The sequence below is a fragment of the Chiroxiphia lanceolata genome, chromosome Z (assembly GCF_009829145.1).
Source record: "Chiroxiphia lanceolata isolate bChiLan1 chromosome Z, bChiLan1.pri, whole genome shotgun sequence".
Classification (NCBI taxonomy): Eukaryota; Metazoa; Chordata; class Aves; order Passeriformes; family Pipridae; genus Chiroxiphia; species Chiroxiphia lanceolata.
In genome coordinates this window covers 10,500,575-10,527,368 of record NC_045671.1, presented here as the reverse complement: position 1 = coordinate 10,527,368, position 26,794 = coordinate 10,500,575, and the positions used below count along the sequence as shown (strand labels likewise).

Below are 26,794 nucleotides of genomic sequence, written 5' to 3'. Positions count from 1 at the left end.
TCTCATGCTATTTGTCCAAAATCTTTAGACTAAATTCTCATTCAGCAGCTAGTATAACATTGAGCATTTTTATTTACCTCATCCTTTATCATTAAATCATTCAGATTGTTATGATTATTTTAAATAGTTTAAGCAAGTTTGCAAATGGATTATTAGAAACCATAAAGATATGCATGTATCAACTTTTCATAAAGAATTGCAGGAACAGTTTCATCTTTAGGATAAAATACACAGGAATTAGATGACTCACAAGAAACTAGGAGTTAATAACATCTGAATGGTATGAATGTGATAAATGTGTGTTAGTTGAATTGTAATCACCATGGTTTCTCAGCAAGTCACCACCTGGCAATTGCTCACACCATCTAACATGCAGATACAGGCAGAACAAACACATAAATTTGGTTGCCATCTGATGGAATGCTGTTGCTAGAAAGTTGATAAAGAGGTAATCATTTAGAGAGAGAAATCATCTTTCTGTTGTGTACATTTATTGTGTTTAGACCAAAAAGCCTTAAATTGTGTCTGGGGATTCCAGGCATCACCACAGAAACACAAATAATATCACAACTTTGGCTCTGTGTCTGCTATACTTATAACCTAACAGGGAAGAAAGTTTACTTGCAAAACGTTTGCAGTGTGGTTTTTCTTTATCTACTATAAGAAAGTCCTACGTGTGAGGGAGGTTGTTCCTATATTTATGTGTAAGGAAAAAGTCTCTCTGGCTTTAAGAACCCAAACTGCAATAACTATTATCCATCCCCTCTACAAAGATTGCATTTCTGACAAATAAATTTCCTGAATATTGTTCCAATCAATCCCTTGTTTTCTAATTTTTCACCAAGCTCCTAGATGTAATGGTTTGCCCATGGCTATCCATGTGTAAGGCCTATACTAAGTCTGAATATCTAGATCTATCCAAGGTGTCAGCAACAATCTACGGGAATGAAATGAGGAGCCACAGTCACTTCTGCTATCTTATGAGCCCACGTTTTAGAAACACATTGCAAACAGGTGAATGGCACCACTGCTGACATGTGGGACATGATGTTGCAGAACAGGAGAAAAAAGCAAGCTCCACATGCCCCATAAGCCCTCTGCTCACAGGCACATCAGCTGCTTCTCCTCATGGGACCCCAGAGAGAATAAAACTGGAGAAAAATTTTGTGTGCAGCCTCCAAACTGAGACTATGTAGTATGGCAAGAATTGCTTCAAGGTCAAAGAACATCTGTGCTGTGCTCCACTCCATGTAAGAACATACTGTGTTCCTTCAGTTCAGCTCATTCAGCCTTAAGCAGAGGGTTTAGGTGTTAGGTCTAGATGACTTATTTACACAAAGGGAAAACGTGTGGGTCAGGTTCAACAAGAGGCATTAGAATATACAGTACAAGACTACCACAAGATTGAATGAATTCAAATATTACCATATTTTCTGGGAAGAAAATAAACACCACCCAAGAGAAAAAGTGGTCAGAAATCAGAGACGTGTCTGACCTGAGTTGTACATACCACAGTGTTGTTGCTCAGGTCGACATTCCCACTGAATCACTGGCCAGAACAACACGGCTGCTGAATTCAGTTGCTGCACTGCGAACCCAAATGTTAAATACTGGGAACTCAAACAATAACCTTTCTAATGCTCTGAGTTAGTTTTATTCCCACACAACTTTCCTATCTCCCCTTTCACTTTATTATTTAAGGATCTATTACCATGGGTTTGTACAGCAATTTAATCATACAAGGCCTGATCTTGTGTGGTGCTGAATACCTTCAGCTAGCACCACACTTCACTGGAGGAATGTTTTGTCTTTGGCTACATTTTCAGCCTGGCTGTTCCCCCTGTCTTTTCCACATAGTGGTGCTACATGATCCATTTAAAGGGCACCATCACTATTGTTTGTATTCCTGATACACAGAATTTTTAAAGTAAATGATTTTGTAAAGTAACTACTTTAAGAGGTAATTAAGCAGGTTTCTAAGTTTAAAAGCAAAGAGTGTTTCCACAGACTTCAAGGAAACTACTCATATGTTTAACATTGTTAATTAAATTAAATTACAGCCAAAATGAGCTGTTTATTTTACTCCCTGTTTATGTCATTCAGGTCCCAAGGATGTGGCTAGCACTACAGATTCACAAGACTGTAAAAGGAGCCTGTGACATTCAGTATGTCACACAGACCCTATACAGTAAAATAAACATCACTGAATCCATTAAAACAAATCATCATCTTACAGTAATAAGGCACTTCACAAGGGCTTTCCGAAACACTCCACAAGGCAAATCTATTAAACTATGGCATGTTGTTTGCACAGCCACAACTACATGTAATATAGATCAAGGTTTGTTGGGTGAGGGCTCCTAGGGCACCTATCCATCCCAATCCTGCCAGTCAGATGCCAACACCTGTAATGGATGCCCAGAACAGTGCAATTCCAGATACTCCAGCCATTGCATTGGCTTTATACAGGCCCAGCTCAGATGCCTATGCACAAATGCATACAGTACAGGGAACAAACAAGAGGTACTAGAAACATGCACACACCCGCGTGGGTATAATATCATTGGCACCTCAGGAACATGGTGGGATGGCTCCTGTGACTGGAGCATTGGAATGGAAGATTTTAGGTTTTTTTTGAAAGGTAGATGAGGAGACAGTGTAGGCATCTATGTCAGTGACCATCTGGAGAGTGTGGAACTCTGCCTGGGGAAAGATGAAGACCTAGCCCAGAGGCTGGGAAGTGAAGATTAAGGGGAGGGCAGGGACTGGGGATGTTAGAGTGGGGGCCTGCCACAGGCCATCTGACCAGGAGGATGGTGTGGATGAAGCCCTCTATAGGCAGATGGGAGCGGCCTCACCCTCGCAAGGCCTGTTCCTCATGGGGGATTTTGACCATCCCATTATCTGTTGGAGGGACAACACGGCAGGGCACAGACAATCCCAGGGGTTCCTTGAATGTGTGAATGACACCTTCCTTACATAAGTGATTGAAGAGCCAACAAGGACCTTGAGGAGCAATGCTGGACCTTGTGCTCACCAACAGGGAGGAGCTGGTGGGAAATGTAGTGCTTCAAGGCAGCCTTGGCTGCAGTGACCATGAGATGTCATATAAGAGAACAACTTCCTAAGGTCTTACCAAAAGTTGTAAAATTATTAGCTGGGCATGATCATTAAATACTATGAATGTGAAGAGTGTTTGCAGCTGGTTCTTATCTCCCCCTAAGAACATGAAGAACCAAAACCAATCATTATTCAAATCATTACTGGGAGATTGCCTGTATTTTTGTGTGTTCTGGACTCAGGTACAGGGAATTGTCAAGTTACCTTTTTAATAATCTGTTTTGTTCTTCTAACCTGTTTGAAACAGCAAATGCCCTTATGGGTAGCACAGCAGTGTTTAATCAGTAACTAATTACAATGTCTGAAATTTGAAAAAAAAAAAAAACAAGAAAAATCTTCCAAATGAATTTCTGAAGTGGTCATTAATTTTCCTGGCTACAGTTACGAAAACAAAATTTACCAAAGCCACTGATAAAATACAGCTCAGCAAAGAATAAGATTTTCTATGAATATTTGTAATAAGTGATTGATGGTTTATATTATTACCTTACATAGTAGTTAAATTTTTTTAAAAAATAAACCTTACTAGGAAACAATATAGAATATTTCTCTCCAGTGAGAAGTTAAGAATTTTCAGATGAAAGTGGTTTGTATGTGGGGTGAGTAGATCATATCAACCTGATTTAAATGTTTGTAACTTGGATTCCACACAAATTAAGTTCAGTTTGGTTCAAAAACTATAGGAAAAATTCAGTTAGATTGAACTTTAGCCTTCAAAACAGCAGGTAATAATACTATAGCTCTGCATTATCTTGGCCTGAGTTCAAATGGGGGGAGATTGACACCCAAAGATTCACACTCTTAGGAGAAATTTGTTTTGGTTTTGCATATATATTCAACATTTCCATCATAAGGAGAAAATATTTTAACTTAATGAAGACCTAGTCCTCCTATGTCTCTTCCATCCAGTCCTCCATTTACATATAAAGGCATGAAACATTTATTAAAACTAGCTGAGAAGCTGGCCTAGTACACTTGTATGAGATGGGATAACCACACAATTCTAGCTTTTCTTTTCATGAAAAATGTTTAAAATGTGCCCAGACTAGGACCTGATGTTGGAACTGAACTGAACTGTGTGAAAAGAGAAATGTCAAATCTTCTTCTAAGAATCATAGACCTCTGGTGTTGCAGACCATGCTCCAATGTAAACAGAACATCATTTTAGAATAGTACACAGCTGAGTGGCATAACTTTAGTTATCAATCTTTTTAGCTTCACCTGTTCAGGAATGTTTTCATCCAAATAACTTAGTCTAGTGGCTTTATTCTTTTCAATATGCCATTAAGGACACAAAGGGCTATAAATTTAATGAGTATTACTGCTAAACTTGCCTTTCTTTGTTGAAGAAGTTTTAGAGAAAAATTACAATCTTTTTTTAAAAACTCCTTTATGCTGGGAAATATCCTTTTCTCACAAGACGTAATTCTTTGGGTACTTTTTAGTCTCTCTCAGTGATACCTGAGTTTATACAGATAAGCCAATCCCATTGAAGGTTAAACCTTGATTTGAATTAGACAGAATCATATGTACACACTCATCCTCTGGAACGAAATACTTTTTTAAGAAAAAAAGGTGTCTTTATCTTTCTTTGAACACTGGATTGATGAGAGCAGTCATGCTGGTAAGGAGAGCGTGGCTGGGAGACAGCTGTTGAACGGGCAAAACCAAATCAGTGAAACAAGTTTATAAAGTTTTGTAGCTCAGTGCCATTTCCTTGGATCATGACAGTAACATAAAATAACCCTGTTCTCTTTAGGAAGAAAACAAAAACTTGGAGATACAATGCACTTCTGGAAAAACAGCTTTGTGCTGGGCCTGGCCAAATTGTTGTCTGGGCTAATGGTGTGACATTTGTCGAGATGAAGCTGGGAACGGGGAAGAAAATCTCTTAATCACTTTTATATATTTTACACTGACCTGGAAATGGATTTCTTTTGGTTTCGATATTCTGCATTAATCTTCCAACCTGAAATAAAAGTTTCCAAATACATATATATTGCAAAACCAACTGGCTAATCCCTCCGTGAGTGAAGCCAAGTCAAATGTTGCTCGAGCAAAGACAAAACCCTGGAGGTTTAGTCTGTGTTTGGATTCACGGCCTGATCCAAAGCTAATCATAGCCGCTGGAAGCAGCACTGCTGTGTTGCTCCATTCTTCAATCTGCTCAATGCTCCTGATCACTTTGTCATCCAACACTTCCCTTACTGGAAGAAAGTGGACAGAAGTTTGGACACTGGGACAATCACCACCATTTTTCCTGGAGAAAAGGGGGTTCCTCCTTCAGGAAGAGCAATGGTTTAAGGAAAGCTTCACAAAGCAAGGTTTTAGCATAGGTGTTGTGAATTGCTGGCTGAAAGAGCTCCTCTCCTGAAGGCATGCTGACCCTGAGAAAGCAGCTTCTAGCATTAGTATGGAAGGTAAATGCTACCCATGAATACCCATATTTACCTTTGCAATGGTTTTTAACACTGGCAGGAACTGAACTGAAGGTGAGAAACGCATATTTGAATGCAAATGGTGAGTTTTGCCAGTTCTATTAACCTGATCCAATCTTCGTGAGGAAATTGCTTTGTGATCTCATAGCAATTGATTAATTACTGCTGCTTTTGAGAGAAAATACTATGTGGAATTGCAAAACTTACATGTCGATCTACAAAATAGTTTGAAATAGCAGTATCAGTGTAGGGGTTTATATATATATATATATTTCCATCTGATTTTTTTTACAAAGTCAGGTTCTACCGAAGTGGATCTTTTTTTCAGATATATCGAAAATCATACTGAAACAATAAATCATTTTCTCCCAAAAGGTTTCAATTACAATCAGCAGTGTAGAACAAGGTAGTGGCTCAAGGCTGCTGAAAAGTATGCTGGTTCTTAAAAAGCCCATCAAGTTTTAAATCATTGCTGTAAATTATTTTGGTTGCACTCATCTCCTATTTCAGACCACTCTACTCTCACTTTCCTAGTAAACAGGCAATGCAGGAAGCCTGCTCAAACTGATCTTTTTCTTTGCAAACTATTATACCATACTTCAAAACCTCAGGAAGGTGATTTCAAAACGTTTCAGCTGTTCAGGAACCCAGACTAACCCGCTGAAATCTACTGACCTCACATATGGAAAATAACCAAGTAGGAACTAGTGTGTATATCCTCTTTGAACTTCCTCTTACACATTTCAGGCATAAGAAAAAGACTGAAAAGGAAAAGCATTCCTTCCTATAAACATTAAGCTTTACAATACCATTCGCTTTCTGTTCTCAAATTAAACTGGAGCTCACATTTTGTTATGGTCTTGAATTGTCTGCAATAATAACACCTTCCCCCCTTCCAAAATATAGAAATCAAGGCATAACCAGGATCATAATGTTTGGGGTTGTTTTAAACCACTTAGGAAGTCTGCAGAAATTGTACTCCCACAACTGCTTTGCATTGAGAGGAGAATAGGTTCATGAAAGGAACAAGAAATCTGTTTTGGGCTGTTTAAGATGCAGAACAAAGGAAACTCTTTGGCAACAAACAAGCCTTAACAGACCTTAGAAACAACGAGAGTAAAAAAAAAAAAAACCAGCAAAAAACACAACCTTCTCTTACAGGATATGAAAGAAACAAATTTCACAGCATTCCTCAAGCTTCCTATGTTTTTTTTCCCAGGCGCTACCTGACGTGTTCCCAAAGCCACAGAGGACTCCATCCTAAAAGATGTGTGCATTCAAGCCCCTGCCCACTCCACCGTATCTCTTAGGAAGTGTTCAGAGAATTGCACACTCATTTCCAAAGTTCAGCTTCCTGGATATTTGTGTCCTGCTAACTCTCAGTAGACAGTTTTTCTTCCGTAAGTGCACAGCTTTCTCCTCTTAAGCGCGATATCTTTGGCTGAATGCATCCTTTTCCAAACAGACTCTTTTTCCTGAAAGATCAAGCTTTCATTTGTTGTTTTTGTACCATTCACTTAGAGACCAGTTGAGTGTCCTGATATTTCTCCTCATCATATTTCCATTGTTTTATAAAAGACTTTTGCTGCTCTCTTGCCTCTGGGGTTGGTCCTACATGACTGAAATGTGTGGGAGTCTTTCTATTGAGATGCATGGAGGCAGAAAGAGATCCTCAAAGCAAGGTAAGCTGGTCAAAGCCCAGTTCAGTCTCATTTCTGACCAAATAATGCATTTACTCTTCATATTATCTGATTTTGTTTACAGCACAAGTTCTGGTTTCTAGTAAAGATATAGTAGTCAAATGTAACACAACAGAAAAGATAGAACATGTATAAACTCTGCAAAGTTATTATCTTTTTCTATCGGTTAAACGCACAATAGAGAATTTCATAAAACTTCTTGACTTCCATCTCCAGAACAGTATTTCAAGCAAGTGAAGAAACCTGACATTCACATTTGAAGTGTGTTTGAACTGACAAAAAACTTTCATCCATAAATTCATCCACCATAATGCAAAATTCATCACTACCTTACCTTTACCTTCTCTCTCTTTCTATACGGATAAAAAAATATGTTATGAATAGATGAAACTGAGGTGACAAATGTGCTGGAGCATGGAGGGAGCCATTTCCCTTATGACACTCCCACATGGGCCAGCACAAATGTATGTGCTCAGTTTCTCAGGTGACTGGAAGTATTAGCAGACCCAAGAAAAAGCTGGCATTCTTCTTGACCTCCTCACCTTCTCTGCAACAAAAAGTCTTCCTTTCAGCCTATGGTTCAAAAGGCTAATTAGTGTTTTTTCACTAAGATCTGGAGAGGAAGCCCCAAGACTCAAGGCCTAGTTTACATCCAATCCTCACGCAAGCCCCTTTTTCCATGCATAATGATACATAATTAAATATTTATTTATATGTCTCTTTTGCGAGGTCTGTGGCACTGATGGAGTCATGAGATAAATCCATCAGATAAAAAGGAAATCCTGTGTACTACTGTCATGAGAGCTGTTGTCATGGTTTAGGAATGGTACTCCCCAGTTTAGTGTCCCCACTGAAACTCCAAACCACGCTGCCACTCACTCGCTCCCCCTGTCCCTCTCTGTGCTTTCTGTGGGGGGCTGAAGAGTAGAATTGGAGGCACAAAAGGTGAAGATCATGGGTTGAGATAAAAACAATTTACTGGAAACAGCAATGAGATAAGAAAACAAATAGTAACAGCAACAATGCTAATGACAGAGAGTACAAGAAATGAAAACATCACTACTCACTGCAGAAATCCCAGACAATAGAAAATGCCCAAGTGCTCCCTTCAGCTCAGAACCTAGGTCAGATAGAACAGCTTCTTCTTGGAAGAGACTCCTTTCCTCCAGCCAGGGAATGATGTGAGGTGTTATAAATATCCTCTGGGTCCTGACCATTCCCCTCCTGGCTAGTGCAAAAATTAACTCTGTCCTGGTCAGAACAGCTTGATGCAAAGTACAGGATAATGTCTTGAATTTACAAGATGATGAGTGAAGGGAATGCAAGAGGAATGACACCACAGCTGCCAGTTCTGTCTCCTGTACTATCAAAACGTCATGAGGAGTCTCCATGAAAAACCCAGGCTATCACAGAGCTGGCAATGGTGGACTGATAACACATTTTGGCTCTTTGGGTGAAATGAAGCCATAAAACATTTTGACACACAAGACATGACTCAGAAAGGCTGCATCAGGTAGCGGAATCAGCTTTCTCAGGATGAAAAGGCAGCATCTGAGAGTCTTTGTAGCTCTCAACCCAAGACAAAGAAAAAGCATGGACAAAACACATTACTCAGAAAGCCATATAGTTGTGCACATATGTGTATTTTTTCCACAACGGATATTGTTTGCTTACAAATTTCACCAACTGCATAGCATTTTAGGGTCATCCAATCATATTATCATGTATGAGAGAGTAACTACACTTGGTAGTATGGTTGTCATCTAGCTGGTGGGTTTGCATGCTCTCACATAATAATTTGCACTGGCTGCTGTAAGACACTTGTTAATAACCAAAGAATCACAGAATCAATTACGTTGGAAAGGACCTCTGACCCTAAAGGCCAACAAGACCCTAAAAATTACAGTCTATGAACTAACTTCTCGAACTCAGATGTCCTGTACTGCCCAGACCTGCAAACAGTAGCAAATGGCAAAGATCTGGGGCTCAACTTTCCCCGAGTCTGTGGTGGCTACAACCCTGAGCCTGGGCTCTCAGGTAGGTAAAGCAACCGACTGGCTTCATGCTTTTCCCTTCCCTTGTGATGGAGCAGGCAACGGCAGTCCACAGGACCCAGCCAGCATCACAGGGGGGTGCCATGCCATGGTCCTTTGTGATGCAGGTGCATCACACTGCTCAGAGGCCATTGTGACACGGGCCCCTGCCCTGACTGTGGGAATGTTTAAGCAACAGAGAGCCTTGGAGGTGCCCAGTCCTAAGGAAATACCTCCCTCAGGACTCAGCAGCTCGCCAGGGCAACCCTGGCAGGTCGGAGGCAGAGGATGCCAAAGGCAAACATGGACAAGGAGCAGCTGGCAGCACACATGAAACAGGCACATGGCAGGGCTTCATCAGCTTCCCTGGGCAGGGATGCAGATGCGCTGAGAGGCCACTGGGAGCAAACAGCACAGCAGGACACAGCAAGGCCGTCAGTGTGCATTGAATACAGCCTTGGCAGTATGTCAGGGGGGCACAAGAAGAAGGAGACTGTTGTAAAGCAGATCATTGTGTCCTTCAAGAGGAAGCCTCCAGAGGAACTGTGCAGGGACTGCCTGACCCACACCACGTGCAGACAGGCTCCACTTCGGAGAGCCAGCCTGCCACAGCAGCAGGATGACCTGGAGGACAGGGAGCTCCAGCAGCCAGAGAATGAGGGACAGTGTTTCTCCCGGAGGCAGTCAGGGGTGCTCTATGGCAGACCTGGGCAGGTGGATGCCAAGGATGGAATGAGACAGCCTAAGACAGGACGTGACAGGTCCATGAGCTTTCCATGGACCACACGACAGCAGCCACAAGTTGTATATGTGAAGTTCACGAAGGGCACCATGAGCAAGCAGGAGGCGTTGGAGTGTCTAGAAGCCCATACTGCCACCAGTGAGCCAGTGGCTTTGGCCGAGGAGGAAGAGCGGGAAGAGGGTGTTGATAAAAAGCTGTCCCAGGAGGAGAGCCGGGAAGATGCAATCAGCAGACAACTGGACCTGAAACTAAGCATGAGTGAAGCAACAGCAGCAGAAACACCTGCAGGACATACCTACAGATCTCCTTCCCTCACAGTCATTGATGCCCTGGCTCACGAGAGGCGGACATCCTTCCAGAGGGCACCAAGGGCTCTGCACAGGGCCTCCACTGCCACGGAGAGCAGGAGAAGCAGCAGGAGCAGCCTCTCTCCAGAAGAGCAGGAGAAGCAGCACGCAAGAGACTGCACACCGGCTCTGCTGGACACAGCCCAGTACATCACGGGTGAGGTCGTACACAAGGCTGTAACTGTGATCCAGGAACCCAGTGAGCAGACAGAAGACCAACAGGATCTGGAAGACAGCATGGATGTGTCATTGGCCACACCAGCAGGGGTAGAAGACCAGACACCTGCCCCCGACAGCCCCATAGATGATGCCCCAGCTTTGCTGGACACAGCCCAGTACATCAAGGGTGAGGTCGCACACGAGGCTGTAACTGTGATCCAGAAACCCAGTGAGCAGACAGAAGAGCAACAGGACCTGGAAGACAGCATGGATGTGTCACTGACCACACCAGCAGGGGCAGAGAACCAGACACCTGCCCCTGACAGCCCCACAGATGATACCCCAGCTTTACTGGACACAGCCCAGTACATCACGGGTGAGGTCGCACACGAGGCTGTAACTGTGATCCAGGAGCCCAGTGAGCAGACAGAAGAGCAACAGGACCTGGAAGACAGCATGGATGTGTCATTGGCCACATCATCTGCCCCTGAAGACCAGACACCTGCCCCCGACAGCCCCACAGAAAATGGTCTACTGGACACAGCCCAGTACATCACGGGTGAGGTTGTCCGCAAGGCTGTAACTGTGATCCAGGAGCCCAGTGAGCAGACAGAAGAGCAACAGGACCTGGAAGACAGCATGGATGTGTCATTGGCCACACCAGCAGGGGTAGAAGACCAGACACCTGCCCCCGACAGCCCCACAGACAATGGTCTACTGGACACAGCCCAGTATATCAAGGGTGGTGTTGTACGCAAGGCTGTAACTGTGATCCAGGAACCCAGTGAGCAGATAGAAGAGCAACAGGACCTGGAAGACAGCATGGATGTGTCATTGGCCACACCAGCAGGGGCAGAAAACCAGACACCTGCCTCCGACAGCCCCACAGACGATGCTCTGCTGGACACAGCCCAGTACATCAAGGGTGGGGTTGTGCGCAAGGCTGTAATTGTGACCCAGGGACCCGAGGAGCAGACAGAAGAGCAACAGGACCTGGAACAAAATATGGATGAGGTGACAAAAGTCACAGCCACAACAGAAGGGACAGAAAACCCAGCAGATGCCCCGCACAGCCCCACAGACGATGCCCCTGTTCTGCTGGACACAGACGAGTACAACAGGACAAAGGTCCTGGGCAAGGGTGTAATTGCGATCCAGGGAACCAAGCAACAGCCAGAAGAACTGAGGGACCTGGAACAAAGTACAGATGAGGTGACAAGAGCAACAGCCACAGCAGCAGGGGCAGAGATACGCAGGCACATACTCCACACAGCCCTGCGCAACCCTACAGACGATGCCCCTGTTCTGCTGGACACGGCTCAGTACATCAGGACTGAGGTCGTCCGCAAGGCTGTAATTATGACCCAGGCACCTGTTCTGCAGTTGGAAGAACAGTGGAAACAGGAAGGAAGCATGGATGAGGTAATGGCAGCAACAGCCACAACAGCAGAAGTGTCAGAGAGCCCAGCATACACCCTGAACTGCCCCACACCTGATGCTCCAACTCTGCTGGACACATTCCAGTACATCAGGAGTGAAGTCCAGGGCAAGGCTACACTATTAGTCCAGAGTCCTGAACAGCAGCCGGAAGAACAGCAGGACCTGGAACAAGGCGTGGATGAGGTGGTGAGAGCAACAGCCACAGCAGCAGGAGCAGAGAGCCCAGCACATGCCCTGCACAGCCCCACAGACAATGCCCCCATTCTGCTGGACACAGACGAGTACGACAGGACAAAGGTCCTGGGCAAGGGTGCAATTGTGATCCAGGGAACCAACCAACAGCCAGAAGAACTGAAGGACCTGAAACAAAGCACAGGAGAGGTGATGAGAGCAACAGCCACAGCAGCAGAGGCAGAAGTTCTGGCACATACCCTGCACAGTCCCGCAGACAATGCTCCAGCTCCGCTGGACACAGCCCAGGACATCAGGGGTGAGGTCGTGGGCAAGGCTGCTCTAAACAGTTCTCTAAAGAGTTCCAAACAGCGGATGAAAGTACAGCGGAACCCGGAAAAAGGTACGGATAACATGGTGAAAGCAACAGCCACAGCAGCACGGACTGCTCCAACAGCCAGAAGAACAGCAGGACCAGAAAGGAAGTATGGACGAGGCACCGGCAGGACTAACCTCATCAGCAGGGCCAGAGAGCCCAGTAAACGCCCCCTAAAGCCCAACAGCTGAAGCTCCGACTCTGCTGGACACAACCCACTACATCAGGAGTGGGGTCCTGGGCAAGGCCGCTCTTGCAGCCCTGGGACCTGTCCAGCAGACAGAAAAACAGTGGGACTAGTAAGGAAGCATGGATGAAGCAACAGCATCAGGAACAGCTGCATCCAGCTGCCCCAAGGACTTGGCACTACCAGCATATCCTTGTCCATGGCTTCAGGGGACCCACCTATGATTTGATGCGGACACATTTTGAGGCTAATAAAATGTGATGATTTTCCAACAGTGCTTCCCTGTTTCATTTTGCCCTCTCTGTACCTCCTTGTATTTACAGGTCCCCAGGGCTGCTGGCAGGAGGTCTTAGTGCTCCTAATGTTCAACTCCTTTCAAAGCAAGTTGCTATAGTTTAAATCCTATAGTTCAAGATTTCCTCTTTCCATGGATTTGGGAGGAAACAAAGGAGACATTCCCGCTGTTAGCTCTGAGATCCTGCAGTACACAACAGGGCTGTAACCAATTGACAAATTGCCCTCTCGCTACATGAACCTGTCTGCATATGAATCCTTTATCTCTCACTTCTTGGCAAGGAAAACCCAGAAACCTTTAAATAAAATCTGATTTGATATTGACAGCTCCTTTTGAGAGTAACAGTAGGGAATGGGAGCACACGACCTTTGCTGCTCAGCCACAATGGCTTTATTTATTTCTGGACAGTGACTGACAGTAATGACATTACACATTTTACCAGTGTCTTTTTTTTATCTAATTATGTACAAAACTTCACTTTATAGTACTTCACTCTACTTACATCAAATTTTGCAAAACTTACCTTTGCGGCTGAAGAGAATACCCATTTTTCCAGAGGACAAATCTAATGGACTTTTTCTGACAATGAAGATAGTTTAATTTAATTTATGGAATCATAGAACATGCTGAGTTGGAATCAAGATCATCAAGTCCAACTTCTGGCCTTGCACAGGACAGCCCCAAGAATCACACCAGAGCACTGTCCAAACATTTCTTGAACTCTATCAGGCTTGCTTCTGTGACCACTTCTCTGGGGAGCCTGTTCCAGTGCCCAACCACGCTTTGGGTGAATAACCTTCTCTTAATATCCAACCTAAACCTCCCCTAACTCAGCTTCACGCCATTTCCTTGAGTCTTGTCACTAGTCACCAGAGAGAAGAGATCAGTGTCTGCCCCTCCTCTTCCCCTCATGAGGATGTTGAAGACACAATGAGGTCTCTCCTCTATCTCCTCTTCTCCAGGCTGAACAAACAAAATTATCTCAGCTGCTTCTCTTATGGCTTCCCCTCCAGACCCTTCACCATCCTCATGGCCCTCCTTTGGACATTCTCTAACAGCTTAATGTGTTTTTTGTATTGTGGTGCCCCAAACTGAACTCAGGACTTGAGGTGAGGCTGCCCCGGTGCAGAGCAGAGTAGGACAATCCCCTCCCTCAACTGGCCGGTGATGCTTTGCCTGATGCCCCCCAGGACATGGTTGGCACTGCTGACTCAGATTCAACTTGCCATCGACCAGGACCCCCAGGTCCCTTTCCACAGTGCTGCTCTCGAGCCTCTCGTTACCCAGTCTGCACACACAACCAGGATTGCCCCATGCCAGATGCAGAATCCAACACTTGCTCTTCTTAAACTTCCCATGGTTTGTGACTGCCTATTGCTCTAATTTGCTGAGGTCTCTTTGCAGGGCCTCTCTGCCCTCAAGGGACTTGATAGCTCCTCCCAGTTTAATGTTGTCTGCAAACTTTCTTAGAATCCCTTCAAGTCCTGTGTCCAAGTCATTAATGAAGATGTTGAAGAGTACTGGGGAACTGTTGAAGGGCCTGTGGAACCTCACTAGTGACGGGTCACCAGTCTGATATTACCCCATTCACCATAACTCTTTGTGCCCAACATGTGAGTCAGTTGCTCACCCATCACATGATGTATTTATCCAGTTGTGTGCTGGACTTTTTGACCAGAAGGATGCTGTGAGAGACAGCATAAAATGCTAAAGTCCAAACAGATTACATCTCGACTAGGTAGGTCACCTTGTCATAAAAGGAAATCAAGTTCGACAAGTAGGATTTTCACTTCATGAAGCCATGCTGGCTGTGACTGATGACTATGTTGTCCTCCAGGTGCTTTTCAATACCTCCCAGAATAATCTCCTCTATAAGCCCTGAAGTGGGACTGACAGGTCTGGAGTTTCCAGGGTCCTCCTTCTTGCCCTTCTTCAGAACTGGGACTTTAACCAGCTTCCAGTCTGCTGGGACCTCTCCAGTTTCCCCAAACCACTCAAAAATCATTGAGAGAGGTTTTGCAATGACATCACAGCTTTTTGAGGATTCTCAGATGAATTCCATCCAACCCCGTATATTTGTAGGGGTCCAGCTGGAGCAGCAGATCCCATACAAGTTCATGGTCATCTGGAAGTTTATCTTTCTCACAGTCATGGTCTTCCAATTCAGGCCGCTGGGACCTCCTTAGCCTGTTGTCAGTGTTGAAGACAGAGGTGAAGAAAACACTGAACACCTCTACCTTGTCCATGTCCCTGTTTATGAGGTGACCATCCTCATCCTCTAACAGGCTGATTTTATTTCTGCATGGAGTGTTGCCATTAATTTATTTGAAAAAAGTTGGTATTGCCCCCCACATTTCTGGCCAACTTCAACTCCAGTTGAGCTTTGGCCACGCGATTTTTCTCCCTACCATGGCAAGCAGTATCTTTGTGTTCTTCCCATGTCACCTGACCTTGATCCTACTGGATATACACCTTCCTTCTTTGCCTTATTTCCAAAAGAAGATCCCTAGTCAGCCAAGCCAGTCTTCTGCCTCATCTCCTTTACTTCTGACTTTTAGGAATTGCCTGCTCCTGTGCCCTTAGCAGGTGATGTTTAAAAAGTGACCAGCACTGATGGACCCCAGCACATGAAAAAACTTTTTCACAAGGCACTATACTTACTAGTTCCCTGAGTAGTCTGAAGTCTGCTCTCCTCATGTCCAGAGCTGAAGCTTTGCTAGCACTTTTCCTGTCAACAGAGATTTTAAACTCAATAAGCCTCATCAACCAGCACAAATCTCTCCTAGTAAGACGTTTTGTATTTAGTGGACAAACCCCCAACCTTCCTTGCAGTGATTCATTGTTGAATGACCAGATTGGGAGTGACTTGAACAGTGGCAAAGAGGTGAAAATAGAGCCCTTGCTACTTCTTTAATGTTTGTTTTTCAGATTAGAGCCCACACCGGATATGTTCCCAAACACACCTGACCTCCACTGCTTCATTTTTTGCGTGGGTAAACAGAGCATTTCATTTCCAGTGCTATCAGACTTGGACTTCTGACAAGCATTTGCCTGCAATACTAAGGCAAGATCCTGTTGATTTTAGCAATTTTCCAGCCTTGTTTGTTTTGGCGTTGTGAAGAAGTCCTACCAGCAGTGGCGACCTGATACCATCTCTGAAACAACCCTCATTATCAGAGGACACTATGGCCAGGGAATAGAGATCATGTGAAGGAAGGCACTTCCTCTCCCTGCCTCCATTCCAGCTCTTGGAATAACTGCCATGCCAAAGGTAACAGGAGGATGCATACTGAAATACATCAGCGTTTGCTCATACTGTTCTCATATTTTTCAGCAAACCATTCTCTTTGCATGTAAAGAAACACCTTCCTAAATGATTATAGCAGGATTTAAATTCTGTTTGCATCATCTGAAATGAATACTTTCTTCACTCACCCTGCAAGGTGTGAAAAATGCAGTTGAGCTGAATGCTCACAGAATCCACTTGATGGAGAGCCATGGGTTAGCTCATACATGGAGAAGTACTGCATGGAAAGAACATCTTGCTAACAAAGACTGATCACTGTGTGACTGTGTCCATGCTTATCCAAGTTCTCTCCTGATAACAAAACCTGTTACTGCTATAGTTTTACTCATCTGAGACTAGCAAAACACGCACTTGTTGAACAAGAAACACACTTCACATGCAGAGGAGATCCTGGAACATGAGAGGCTGGTCCCAGACTTACCAAAGTCAGTAGGAAAATTCCTCCTGAACGTTTCAGGCCTGCTGGGACAGGCTTCAAATGAAGACAGTGGGGTAGATGAGACAGAACTTCTCCCTTAATCTGCCAAGACTTTGATGTTAAAAACATAAATGCAAACAGCAAAACCAACTGCAGTCTTGGTCCTCATGCTGAATTGTCATGACTGACTGCCAAAAAAGACATGTTGTAATTTATTGAGTAGTTTTTTGACTTAAAATAAAATGGCCAGTGTTGGTTGCTTTTTTTTCTTTTTCTTTTTTAATTAAGAGACATCTATGCTGCATTTATATCACTACACATAAAAGGGTCAGGGAGTGACCTTGCATGCTGGACTGCTGATCACCCAGCCTGACTCACAGACAACACTTCGAAGCCCAGGACAAGTGCTACCTCCCAGAGAAGAATGTGGGTGAAACTGCACCTTATGTGGCTCTCTCAACTTGGCAAATTCCCCCAGTGCCCTCCTGTAGGATTCGGCACCCTCAAACGCCCTGGATGCTCTTGTACTGTAAATGCAATGCACACCTGTGGTTTTATGCAATGAGAATACTCCACCACTGACCCACAATACAGTCCTCACTTTAAGTCAGGGACTTGGAGATTAGAGGAAAAGGAGGAAAAAATAGTAACTGTCTATGTGGCTGGAAGGACCCTATATGAGACTCAGAGAGATCCAAAGCCAAGTGACACATGGATGAGGTGTGGCTGTAATATCTCAGGGCTGGAGCACAGTCAGTCATCTTGTTTTGTTTAGCAGTATAAAGGTAACCTAAGCCTTGTATCTTGGGACCAGGAGAAATTAAAGTCGTAAAGGATGTTCAGACCATCTGGGTTTTTTTTCCTGTTAAGCTTGTGTTCCCTAATTTCAGTAATTCTTTTTTATTATACATTTATATAACACTTTCAAAAGCATCCTGCTTACCTCAGCTGCTATATTTCCTACTACTGTCACTAATATTTGTTGCAAAAATCAGTGGCTACCTGCCTCTGTGATATGGTTCTTTTCTTTATTCTCCCTCCCCCAATCCTTTTTTTTATCTTTGAATAATGTAATATATACACTCAGCAGCTAGCATTTGGTGCAGCATGAGCTACTTCTTCTCTGTTTTTTGGCACAAAGACTGAGAGCTGAAAATACAGCTAAGGCCAACACAGTTTTCAGTCAAACATATAGAAGTTGTATATTCTGCTTTCTTTAAGCACCAAATTTGTTTAGTCTCTCCCAGGAATGAGCCCCTGTTCTCTCCACAGCTTTGCAAACATTTTGAGCTGGCTCTGTGATGTGTCATGGCAGTGCCTTGATCCTAGACATTTTCTTAAAATCCTTGAAGACAAATGGCAAAAAAAAAGTCCTGTGTTCTGTCACAAAGAATTTGTACTCTATTTAGTGTGATGAAGAAAATTGCCTTATATGTGAAAAATGAAATAAAAGGGAGTGGGGCACACCCACTCCAAAGCTTGCTTGTTGAGCTCAAGTGATTCGTAGTTACAGAATTCCTCAAAAGGTAAGTGCCCTCTATGTAACAGTGCACAGTGCAGCCTACAGCAGCCTTTATAGAAATACAGAACAGACCCTGAATCCAGGTAGGGCTTTGGATGAATAAATGGCATGGAGAATCAGAGAAAAACATAGTAAATGGCTGGAAAGGCCAAAGGGAGAAGCAAACTCCAGAACTGGGAGCGTGTGAAGGAAGAGATGTCTCACTACATAGTCATGACCTCAAACTATGTCTGAGGATTTCTTGCTTCCAAACTAAAACTAACTTCCTGCTTGTAGATGAGGAGTGTTAGAGATAAAGGACAAACACACAATTAAACAACAGCATCTCCTTCCTTTTCCCCCTTTCTGATATTTCTGGACTGTTACTTATTTGGGTACTTCTTGATGAGCCAACAGATAGCAAAGTTGAAATCAAAAAAATAAAAAAGCAGTTCCTCTCATCTCAGCTTGTTTACGTCATTGAAAAGCTTCATCGTCTTTCATAAGACCGCATTAGACAACAGAATGGGAGAGCAATTTTTTTTTCTGAAGAAATAAACACAGTTTGACATCTGTTTTTTTAGACTGCAGATGGTGGTGTTAGTACTCAGGTTTCTTAGGTTCTTCTTTATCAATCCAATTTAATATATAATAAAAGTAGTAATCTTCAAAAACTGATGTTCAGTTATTTAAAATTGCATTTCTGTTTCTGCTTCAGGCTGAGACTCAGAACAGAAAACCTGGAAGGGGCAACTTCTGACTTACTCAACACTTGTGTGATTCAATTAACAACCACAGGACTGTGCAATGAAAATCAGGAGAGAGTTTTGTAAAGAGAGAATTGAGAGTGCATAAGGTAAAGAAAGGTTTTAAAAAGATATTTCATAGATTTTTAGGTTTTGTATAATGGAGCTGAGAGTTTCCTGGAACTTTGTGATTTAAGGTAATAAGGCTCACTGCCTATCTCCAGAGAATGGAGGAGACGAATGTCCTCAACAGTTGCTCCTGGGGTGCACCACAAGAGACTCCCAGAAGCAACTTGTGGCCCACAACCATCATTTAAAAAGATGCTTTGTAAAAGAAGGGGAATAAACAAATTTTAACCTTGTTTTTTTTCTAGGGCCCCTGTGGGTCTGATAGGCAAAACGTGTTCCCTGTTCATCCACTTCTGGGATGCCCAGAGTTCCTTGGATTTCATTCATTTCCCTCCCATCCACCTTCTTGGGAAACAGGAATACCTTGTGAACTTGCAATGTTCAGAAAGAAACCAGAAAAACCTTTGGAGTATAATCAAGTCTGATTTTAGAGCCCAAGCTTATCATTCTTACTTCAAAAAATTCCCACTGAGTGAGCAGTGACCACAAAAATCAGACCATTACTCCAAAAGAGACAAGCTACATTTTGCCTTATTATCTCTGTGAATAAAAAATATATATCTGGCAAATACGGCCACATATTTTTTAGTGTTTCTTTAAATCTTATTTAATATAGAAATGACACTTGAAAGTACCTTTTTATTGCAGTTGGCATTTTACCTAAGGTCATAACAAGCTGCTTCCCTGGTAAAATGTCTTTTTTCCTAACCACAAGGATATAACTCAGACTCTCAGACTTATTTAAAAAAAAAAGTTTAAGTGTTAAAGCAACCCTCTGAGAATAAGAAGTAGGGTTGCCCATCAAAGAGAAGCACTCACTTAAGTGCATTAAACTGGCAGGACACCAAGGCCTGTAGTGCTTCCTACAGAAAACTTTTCAACACAACCTTTGAAAGAAAAACTCATTTTTTAACCCATTGAGGTAATCTATGATAACAGCAAACTGTAAACAAAAGGAAAACAAAACAAAGCAAGTCTGTTGGTAAGACATGAGGTAGAAAACTATTTAGTGGGAAAGAACAAAAACAAAAAGGCAGCACGTGGTGGTATACAAGCAGACATGGTGCAGAGCTCTGTGCCTGCATTTCCATTGCAGGACACAATTGATGCCAGAATTGATTTCCATTAAGCTTTCCAGGAATGGTGTGCAGGAAGAAGGGGTATTTGTTCTGAGCAATAGGACCAGAATACGATCCTGGTAAAAGCAAGTTAGGATTTATCTGTAAATAGAAAATCATCATAGAATTTAGCCAATTGCAATCTGGCTGCTTCTTTATATCTTTTCCTCCGTGTGGCTTTCTCTGTACCATCAAAATCAAATGGTGAATCTTGGTCTGTTTTTGCAATTGCTTTCTGTACCCTATAGGTTTTCCTCTTTTCAGGTCCTGCTTTGGCTTTTGCACTTCTAATGTAAATATCTAGCAAAGCATAGCCAGTAATTGGCAAGTCAGAATCTACAGAGAGGTACCTGCACCCTGCACAGATTCTTCCTGCATGTATTTTTCATACCTTTCCCTCAACTGCACAGTTTGATGCTGTAATTTCTGTCCAGGTACTGGTACACTTTGAAATGCAGCGTGTACACTCAAGAAACTCTTTCCTAGCATGTATATAGACCTTTAAAAGCTCTGTGGCCCATAGAACAAAGGTAATTAGGTGTTGAAGTCAGCTGGGTTTTAGGCGTCTGGCCAACAACAGCACTGTTGAAATCCCAGTTGGTGTTTGTCTATGACCTGCAGCTCCTAAACACTTTTGTAATCTGACACTGTTTGTGCCAAAGAGAATATTATTTTTGAAACACTGCAAACACATTTTTCTTCATAAAGCTAATGTACATGTTGTGTTTTATACCTATTGTGTAGCTATGTGAGTTCCAATGGTGCAAAAATGCTCCTGCTGAAGTGATAGGTTACAAAGATTTAACCTACAAATATGCAGTGTTGGCTAGACTGGATGCCCATGGTAACACACAGCTACACTCCACCACTGTCCTCACTGTGAGTATGAAATCTGGGAATCCCTCTCCAGGGAATATCTGAATTTCATGTAAGCACATTTTATAAGAAAAGAGACATTTAGAGATATTTTTCAATACACTGTGTTGTATATAATGACATCTTGAGCAGTTGCTGGGACAGAGCCCACACTCCTTTGTCTGACAGGCACCAGACAAACCCTGAGCCTGTCCAGCTCCTGCTCAAAAAGTTGCCACACAAATGAAAGCACATGAGCTCCAACCATCCTGTCCTTGTGATATACTTAAGGAAAGGAGGGCTCCTAGCCTACTTCCCTTTATCCTCTTTGCAAAGGCCAAATACGTGTTTCCCGTGCTTTTATAGAAGATTATTTCTAACCCTGCAATTCTAGAATAAAATTACAAATTCCAGATTGGTTCAAAACACCAATGGGCTTGTCCTTGCCACTATTGTCCCAATAAGTAAGTGCTTAACTACCTATAGAGCACAAGCTGAAAACGTAGTCTCCCTTATTAACATTTTTGATGCAATGCCCACTTGGAGTGAGGAGGATGCTGTATAGTTCTCCAGACGAAGGAGAAACCACAATCATTTAACTCTGAATGTTTCCTTCTTCCTGAGCCTCTCATGTACATTTCTTAGCTCATATCCCTAAAAGTTTTTATTTTCAATACCTACATTCTCCCTTACCTACCTCCTGTCCTCATCATGTAATGTTTTTTCTTTCATAACTTCCCCTCTAGAGGATGGTGCCAAGAATGTACTCTCTGCAAAAATTGTATTGGATTTTATTTTCTTTTCAGGTTTTTTTGTTTTGTTTTTTTTTTAATCTCCTACAGTTGTACATTCCAGTCATATACATTCTTTACACTCCTCCATTATTTACACTGAGTCCCTGTTATTTCTACATTCCTGTAATTCTCTACCATAGCCTCATGTCCTTCTGCTCTGCTGTGGAAAAAGCGAGTGAGCTCTTCAGAGCAGTTCCTCTAGGTGATTCAGATTGCTTCTGTTCTCTTCCAAAATCACACTGGAATTGTATCTTTCAGTCTTTTACTGATGGGTCGTCACTGTTTTGACACATCATGGTGTGGGAGGATGTCTGGTGTAGAAATTCATTGTCAGAAGATCACCTCTGAAGGTTCAGAATCCCATGTGATTCCCTTTTGCCCCAGGATGCTTGAGTTCCACCTACACTTCTGAAAATCTTTAGTCTTGCTGACTGAAATATTATCCATGCTTTAACTTACAATAAGTCTTCAATAACTTACAATAAGGACTTAAAAAAACCTGTTAACAAAGGAGCTTTAACTTGTTTAGTACAAGCCCAGAGAATGTCACAATCTTATTATTTTCAAAATTTACAGTTGGCTTGATAAAAAAAAAAAAAGCTAATACTGACATTTTTGGCTGAAAGGGTCTGCTCTAAATCAGGGAAGTTGAGGACTGTTGTTTTCCTTGGGCAATGAAATGGTATATGTATCCTTGCATATTCATACACTGTCTCTCACAGAGTTCAGTATCATTATAGGGTGGTGAGGCACTGGAACAAGTTGCCCAGAGAATTTGTGGCTGCCCTATCCCTGGAATTGTTCAGGACCAGGTTGTACGGGACTTTAGGCAACCTGGTCTAGTGGAAGGTGTCTCTGCCCATGGCAGGAGGGTGAAAATAAATGATCTTTAGGATTTCTTCCAACACAAGCCATTCTATTATATGATTATATGATTTTTGTCTATCAGAAATAGTTTAGTGCCTTCCTAACTGAGCCTCTCCTACAGACAAGCTGCATGTACAACTAAGTTGTTTAAAGGCTCTCTCCCAAGACCCCTCTAACACTTACAGAGGAATTAATAGGGATGCAAAGCAGTAAAAAAGAAGTAAATTTGCAGGAAAAAGCCAGGCTTGGGAAACAATGCGGTCCAAACCTGATGTACCAGAGTACTGAATCACACCCTATATGAAGTTTTAAAGCTCAGTATGTGTTATATCTTGGAATATATAAGTACGCTTATATTCTTTTTTATATTCTTTTTGAAACTATGTGTATGGGGAAACTGCCTTCTCCATATGAATCTACCCAATCTCTATCCTGTGTCCCTCTCTTGGCCACTTTTGTTCTGCTCAGGCAGCATCATTATGTTGTATCACCTCTCCTCCTCTCCTTACCCCACGCTGGTTACTCTGCAATAGCCACATAGGAAATGGTCCAGACCCCAGCCAGCTGCACAACGCCTCTGGATGTTTTAGGTTTTTTTAGGTTTCAAGCAAGAGGGCCTGGAGCCAAGCCTCATCACGCAGGAGACTGCAGAGAACTCAGTAGGAAGGGAGGTCCTCCCCAAGACCTCTGGGCAAAACGTACAGTTTGTCCTCTGGCACTGACAAAGGAAAGACGAAGACATCTCCTATCCCATTCTGACGTCCACAGTTTAATTTCAGTGCTCATGTGTTCTAGGTGGTTGGGTTTTGCCCCAGTGCTTGTAAGGATTAGAAAAAAATAAGCCGAGAAATACCAAGTTAATTATTGAGGTTATTCAATAGGCCTCAAAAGGGAACCACAGTCCCATCTCTCTAGTTGTTCTGGCTGCAAATCTATTCCCTCAGCTGCTTTGAATTTTCTGATGGTCTTAGCCAATTACAAAGATATAAAATGATGCAAGGATTGTAAATTCTTTTTACAGAGAATTTAATCAAAGCTCTTGTTTCTATAAAGCTAAGAAACAAACAAGCATTCAGGCACTTGCTTTAGAAAAAATAAACAAGCGAGGTACAGTGCATCAAGCCTTACAAGATTCAACTTACATCTTTTTAAGAGGTAAGTAGGACATTGTAAACCAACTTCCCTTGCTAAAATTCCCATGTAAGAATTTTATGTGGCTTCTTATTAAGTGTTTATTCTGAATAAGATGAAGGAAGAACTGAGTCCTTGCATGTTCTAAATGAGCCCTGCAAAATAGTTGAATCATTTATTTCTCATGCATCATGAAGTAGTCAAAATTTACCAAAAAAAGGAGACAAAAATTAGAACAGAAGCACTTAGGACAATGGTATAAACTACCATTCAAAGCATTACAGAAATCTTTTATATATGACACATGAGGAAAATGCCATCAATCCCCTTGCAATCACATCTGTTGGATTTTATTGCAATTATGAGGATTAGTGCCTCTGCACAATCTGTTACAGGGACAGTGCAGTTGTGTTTCCAGGTAGAAAAGAAGCTGATTGCAAGTCACAATTCTGCCTAGGCTTGAACATGGCTAAGTTAAAGGGCCTGTCTTTCCCCATCATTACTCTTGGCTCAAATTCAATGCTTTTGTGCTCCATCAGAGCCTGGTCTGGCAGATTTAAAATAAAATAATGCAAAAAGTTTGCCTAATGTGATGTTTCTCTGATTTTTTTCAATAGCTGGGTGGCCATTTGTCAGTAGGAGGCAGGGGAAATAATAGCATGGTTTGTTGGGGCACATTGTTTGTAAAATGTTTTAAATTGAAACACATTCAGGGATTTGGATGGATATGGTTAGAATTTAAAATGCACATGCAAATATTACCCCAAAGTACATAATTTGTATGGAGACCAGTTTTGTCCTCTTTAAAGTTAAGACAAGGTCATAAATTCTGGAACTGCACTCATTGGCTCCACAGCACATGAAATGAGAGAGGCAACAGTACCAACACTGTACTTAGGTAATAAGCTATAGGAATAATTAGCAGATTCTCATCTGGAAAGGAATGATCGTACTCATCAGCCTCTGTATTCCTCACTTTGTCAGTAGGTCACAGGCTTTTTTTTTTTTTTTTTTTAGATATATACAGTTTTCAATATCAGAACAGCTTCCTCAAGACAACTGAGTCATGGTCTTTGGATGGATGGAATTGATCCCATCCTTCTTTGCTACAATACCCACTGCTGTACTATCAGTGCTGGTAGTCCAAATCATGCTTGATAGATCAGCATGATTTATCAAGCAGCTGCTTGCAGCTGCTTCTTCAGCCATCTGGCAAAATCTTTCTGTTTAGGAAACACAGATCCCACCTTTGCCATCACATACGCTGTGTATTTTTTGGTCTTCCCTCTGTCACATCTGTGGATACAGGTCCAGGGTAGAAAGTGACTCTAAATGAATAACGTAAACCTGCATTTTTAACCAGTTGAGTACCCATTCAGTTAACATCCTCCTTTAAGAACTGTCTTCGATGTTCCCTAAAGAAAACATCTTTGAAACAGTTTTTTGACAGACACTCTGCTGAAATGGACTTATAAATGCATGTTAATATACATACTTTTTCTTTTTTGCCCTTCCTCAGAGTAAATAAATCAAAGACCCAGATCTACCTACAGCTTTCATTTCTGCAGTGCAGCTGGCAAAGAAAAGAACAAATGAAGTTCCCGCTTCAGTTATTTGTATGCTTTTTGGGTAACCTCCCACATGTGATTTATAATATTAATGAAAATTACCATGACATTTTGCTATTCGTTCACTAAACCCTAGGAGAACATTACTATTTCTAGCCATTCAAATAGAAATTCACACCATTTCTCACACATTCCAAATGGAGCCAAAAAGATGCTGGCAAGCCATCAACTACAGGGCAAACATGTGAGCATATTTCCTACAAAGTGTGTTTTCCTTACATTGAGATGGTGTGAAGATTTCTAATTCTCACAAAGAAACAAAGACAGTCTGTAAAAATCCATCAGCTGCATAATATTGCAGCACTATGGTCAGAGTCAGAAAAGAAAGAGTCAGCACCTTCCCATGGATGAGTGCACTGAGTACAGGGATAGTACACAAGGAGCTGAAGAAAGGAAGCCAAGGAACGGCAACAGCACCCGCTGTTTGAGGTACCTGACTGGTATATAGTCAGAAGGTCAATTATAGCGAACAGGGCAGATTTCTAGAGTCAGGGGATGGCAGGAGAGCACCAAGACCCATGTGGAGTCAGCAGCTTGCCCTAGAGCAGCTCCCTCAGCATGGGCACAGCCAGCAGGGCCAGTGCCTGTTCCCACTCTCTCATGAGGGTCCCATGGGGACTGTCAGCGGCGAGGAGAAGGGCACGGCAGATCGAGTAGCAGTTCACACAAGAAAGGCTCCTCTCCAGCCATCCAGGAGCAGCCAAAAGAGGCAGCAAAAAAACCCAGTAGCTGGTGAAGAAGGGGCACAAGGTCTTTTCAGCCCCATTCTTACTAGTGTACCCTCGCTGGGTGTGGCTGTGACACTGCAGGGCTCATTCCCCTGTAACTGCTGCACTAGCAATGTCAGAGGCCTCCAGACAGCCAAACCTTCTGGTGGGAGATGTATCTCTCCAGGTTGCCAGGAGTGCCTGGTGCCTCTCTGTGAGACTGGGGCCAACAAACATTCCTCTTGCAGAAGGTGTGCTGCTGTCAATGAGCTGTGTTGCCAGGTGAAGGAACTACAGAAAGGAGTGATTAGACTGTGCAATATTAGAGAAAATGAGTGAGAGATTGATAGGTTATTCTCAGAGATACCACAGTCTCAGGAGTCTCAAACCTCAATTGTAGTGGAGATGCAGGTGGATTCAGAACACTGACAAGTAGCTGTTCAAGGGTCTGTTAAACAAGAAGGCTGGAAGTTTGTCACTGCCCATATTAGGAGATAGGCTCCTCCTTCTGAAAACTTGATAAGTAGGACTGGCACAGTTTAGAACAGGTATGAGGCCCTGGAACTAGAACAGTCAACTGATGAG

At 42.8% G+C, this 26,794-nt stretch overlaps 1 protein-coding gene across 1 annotated transcript; it reads left to right on the top strand.

Moving 5' to 3' along the window:
* Positions 1 to 9,455: 9,455 nt before the first annotated feature.
* On the top strand, positions 9,456 to 12,985 carry LOC116781141. Its single transcript, XM_032676747.1, has 2 exons — positions 9,456 to 10,731; positions 11,104 to 12,985. The coding sequence occupies exons 1-2, from the start codon at positions 9,580 to 9,582 to the stop codon at positions 12,715 to 12,717; spliced, it is 2,766 nt and encodes a 921-aa protein (XP_032532638.1). The 5' UTR covers positions 9,456 to 9,579; the 3' UTR covers positions 12,718 to 12,985.
* The last annotated feature ends 13,809 nt before the right edge of the window (positions 12,986 to 26,794 follow it).

What these genes read in the sequence shown, in the direction of transcription:
- LOC116781141 (XM_032676747.1), top strand. Translation starts at nt 9,580, where the DNA reads ATGCCAAAGGCAAACATGGACAAGGAGCAGCTGGCAGCACACATGAAA. An exon ending in CCCAGTACATCAAGGGTGAG is followed by an intron (nt 10,732 to 11,103) that starts GTCGCACACGAG and finishes ATCACGGGTGAG; the next exon opens with GTTGTCCGCAAGGCTGTAAC.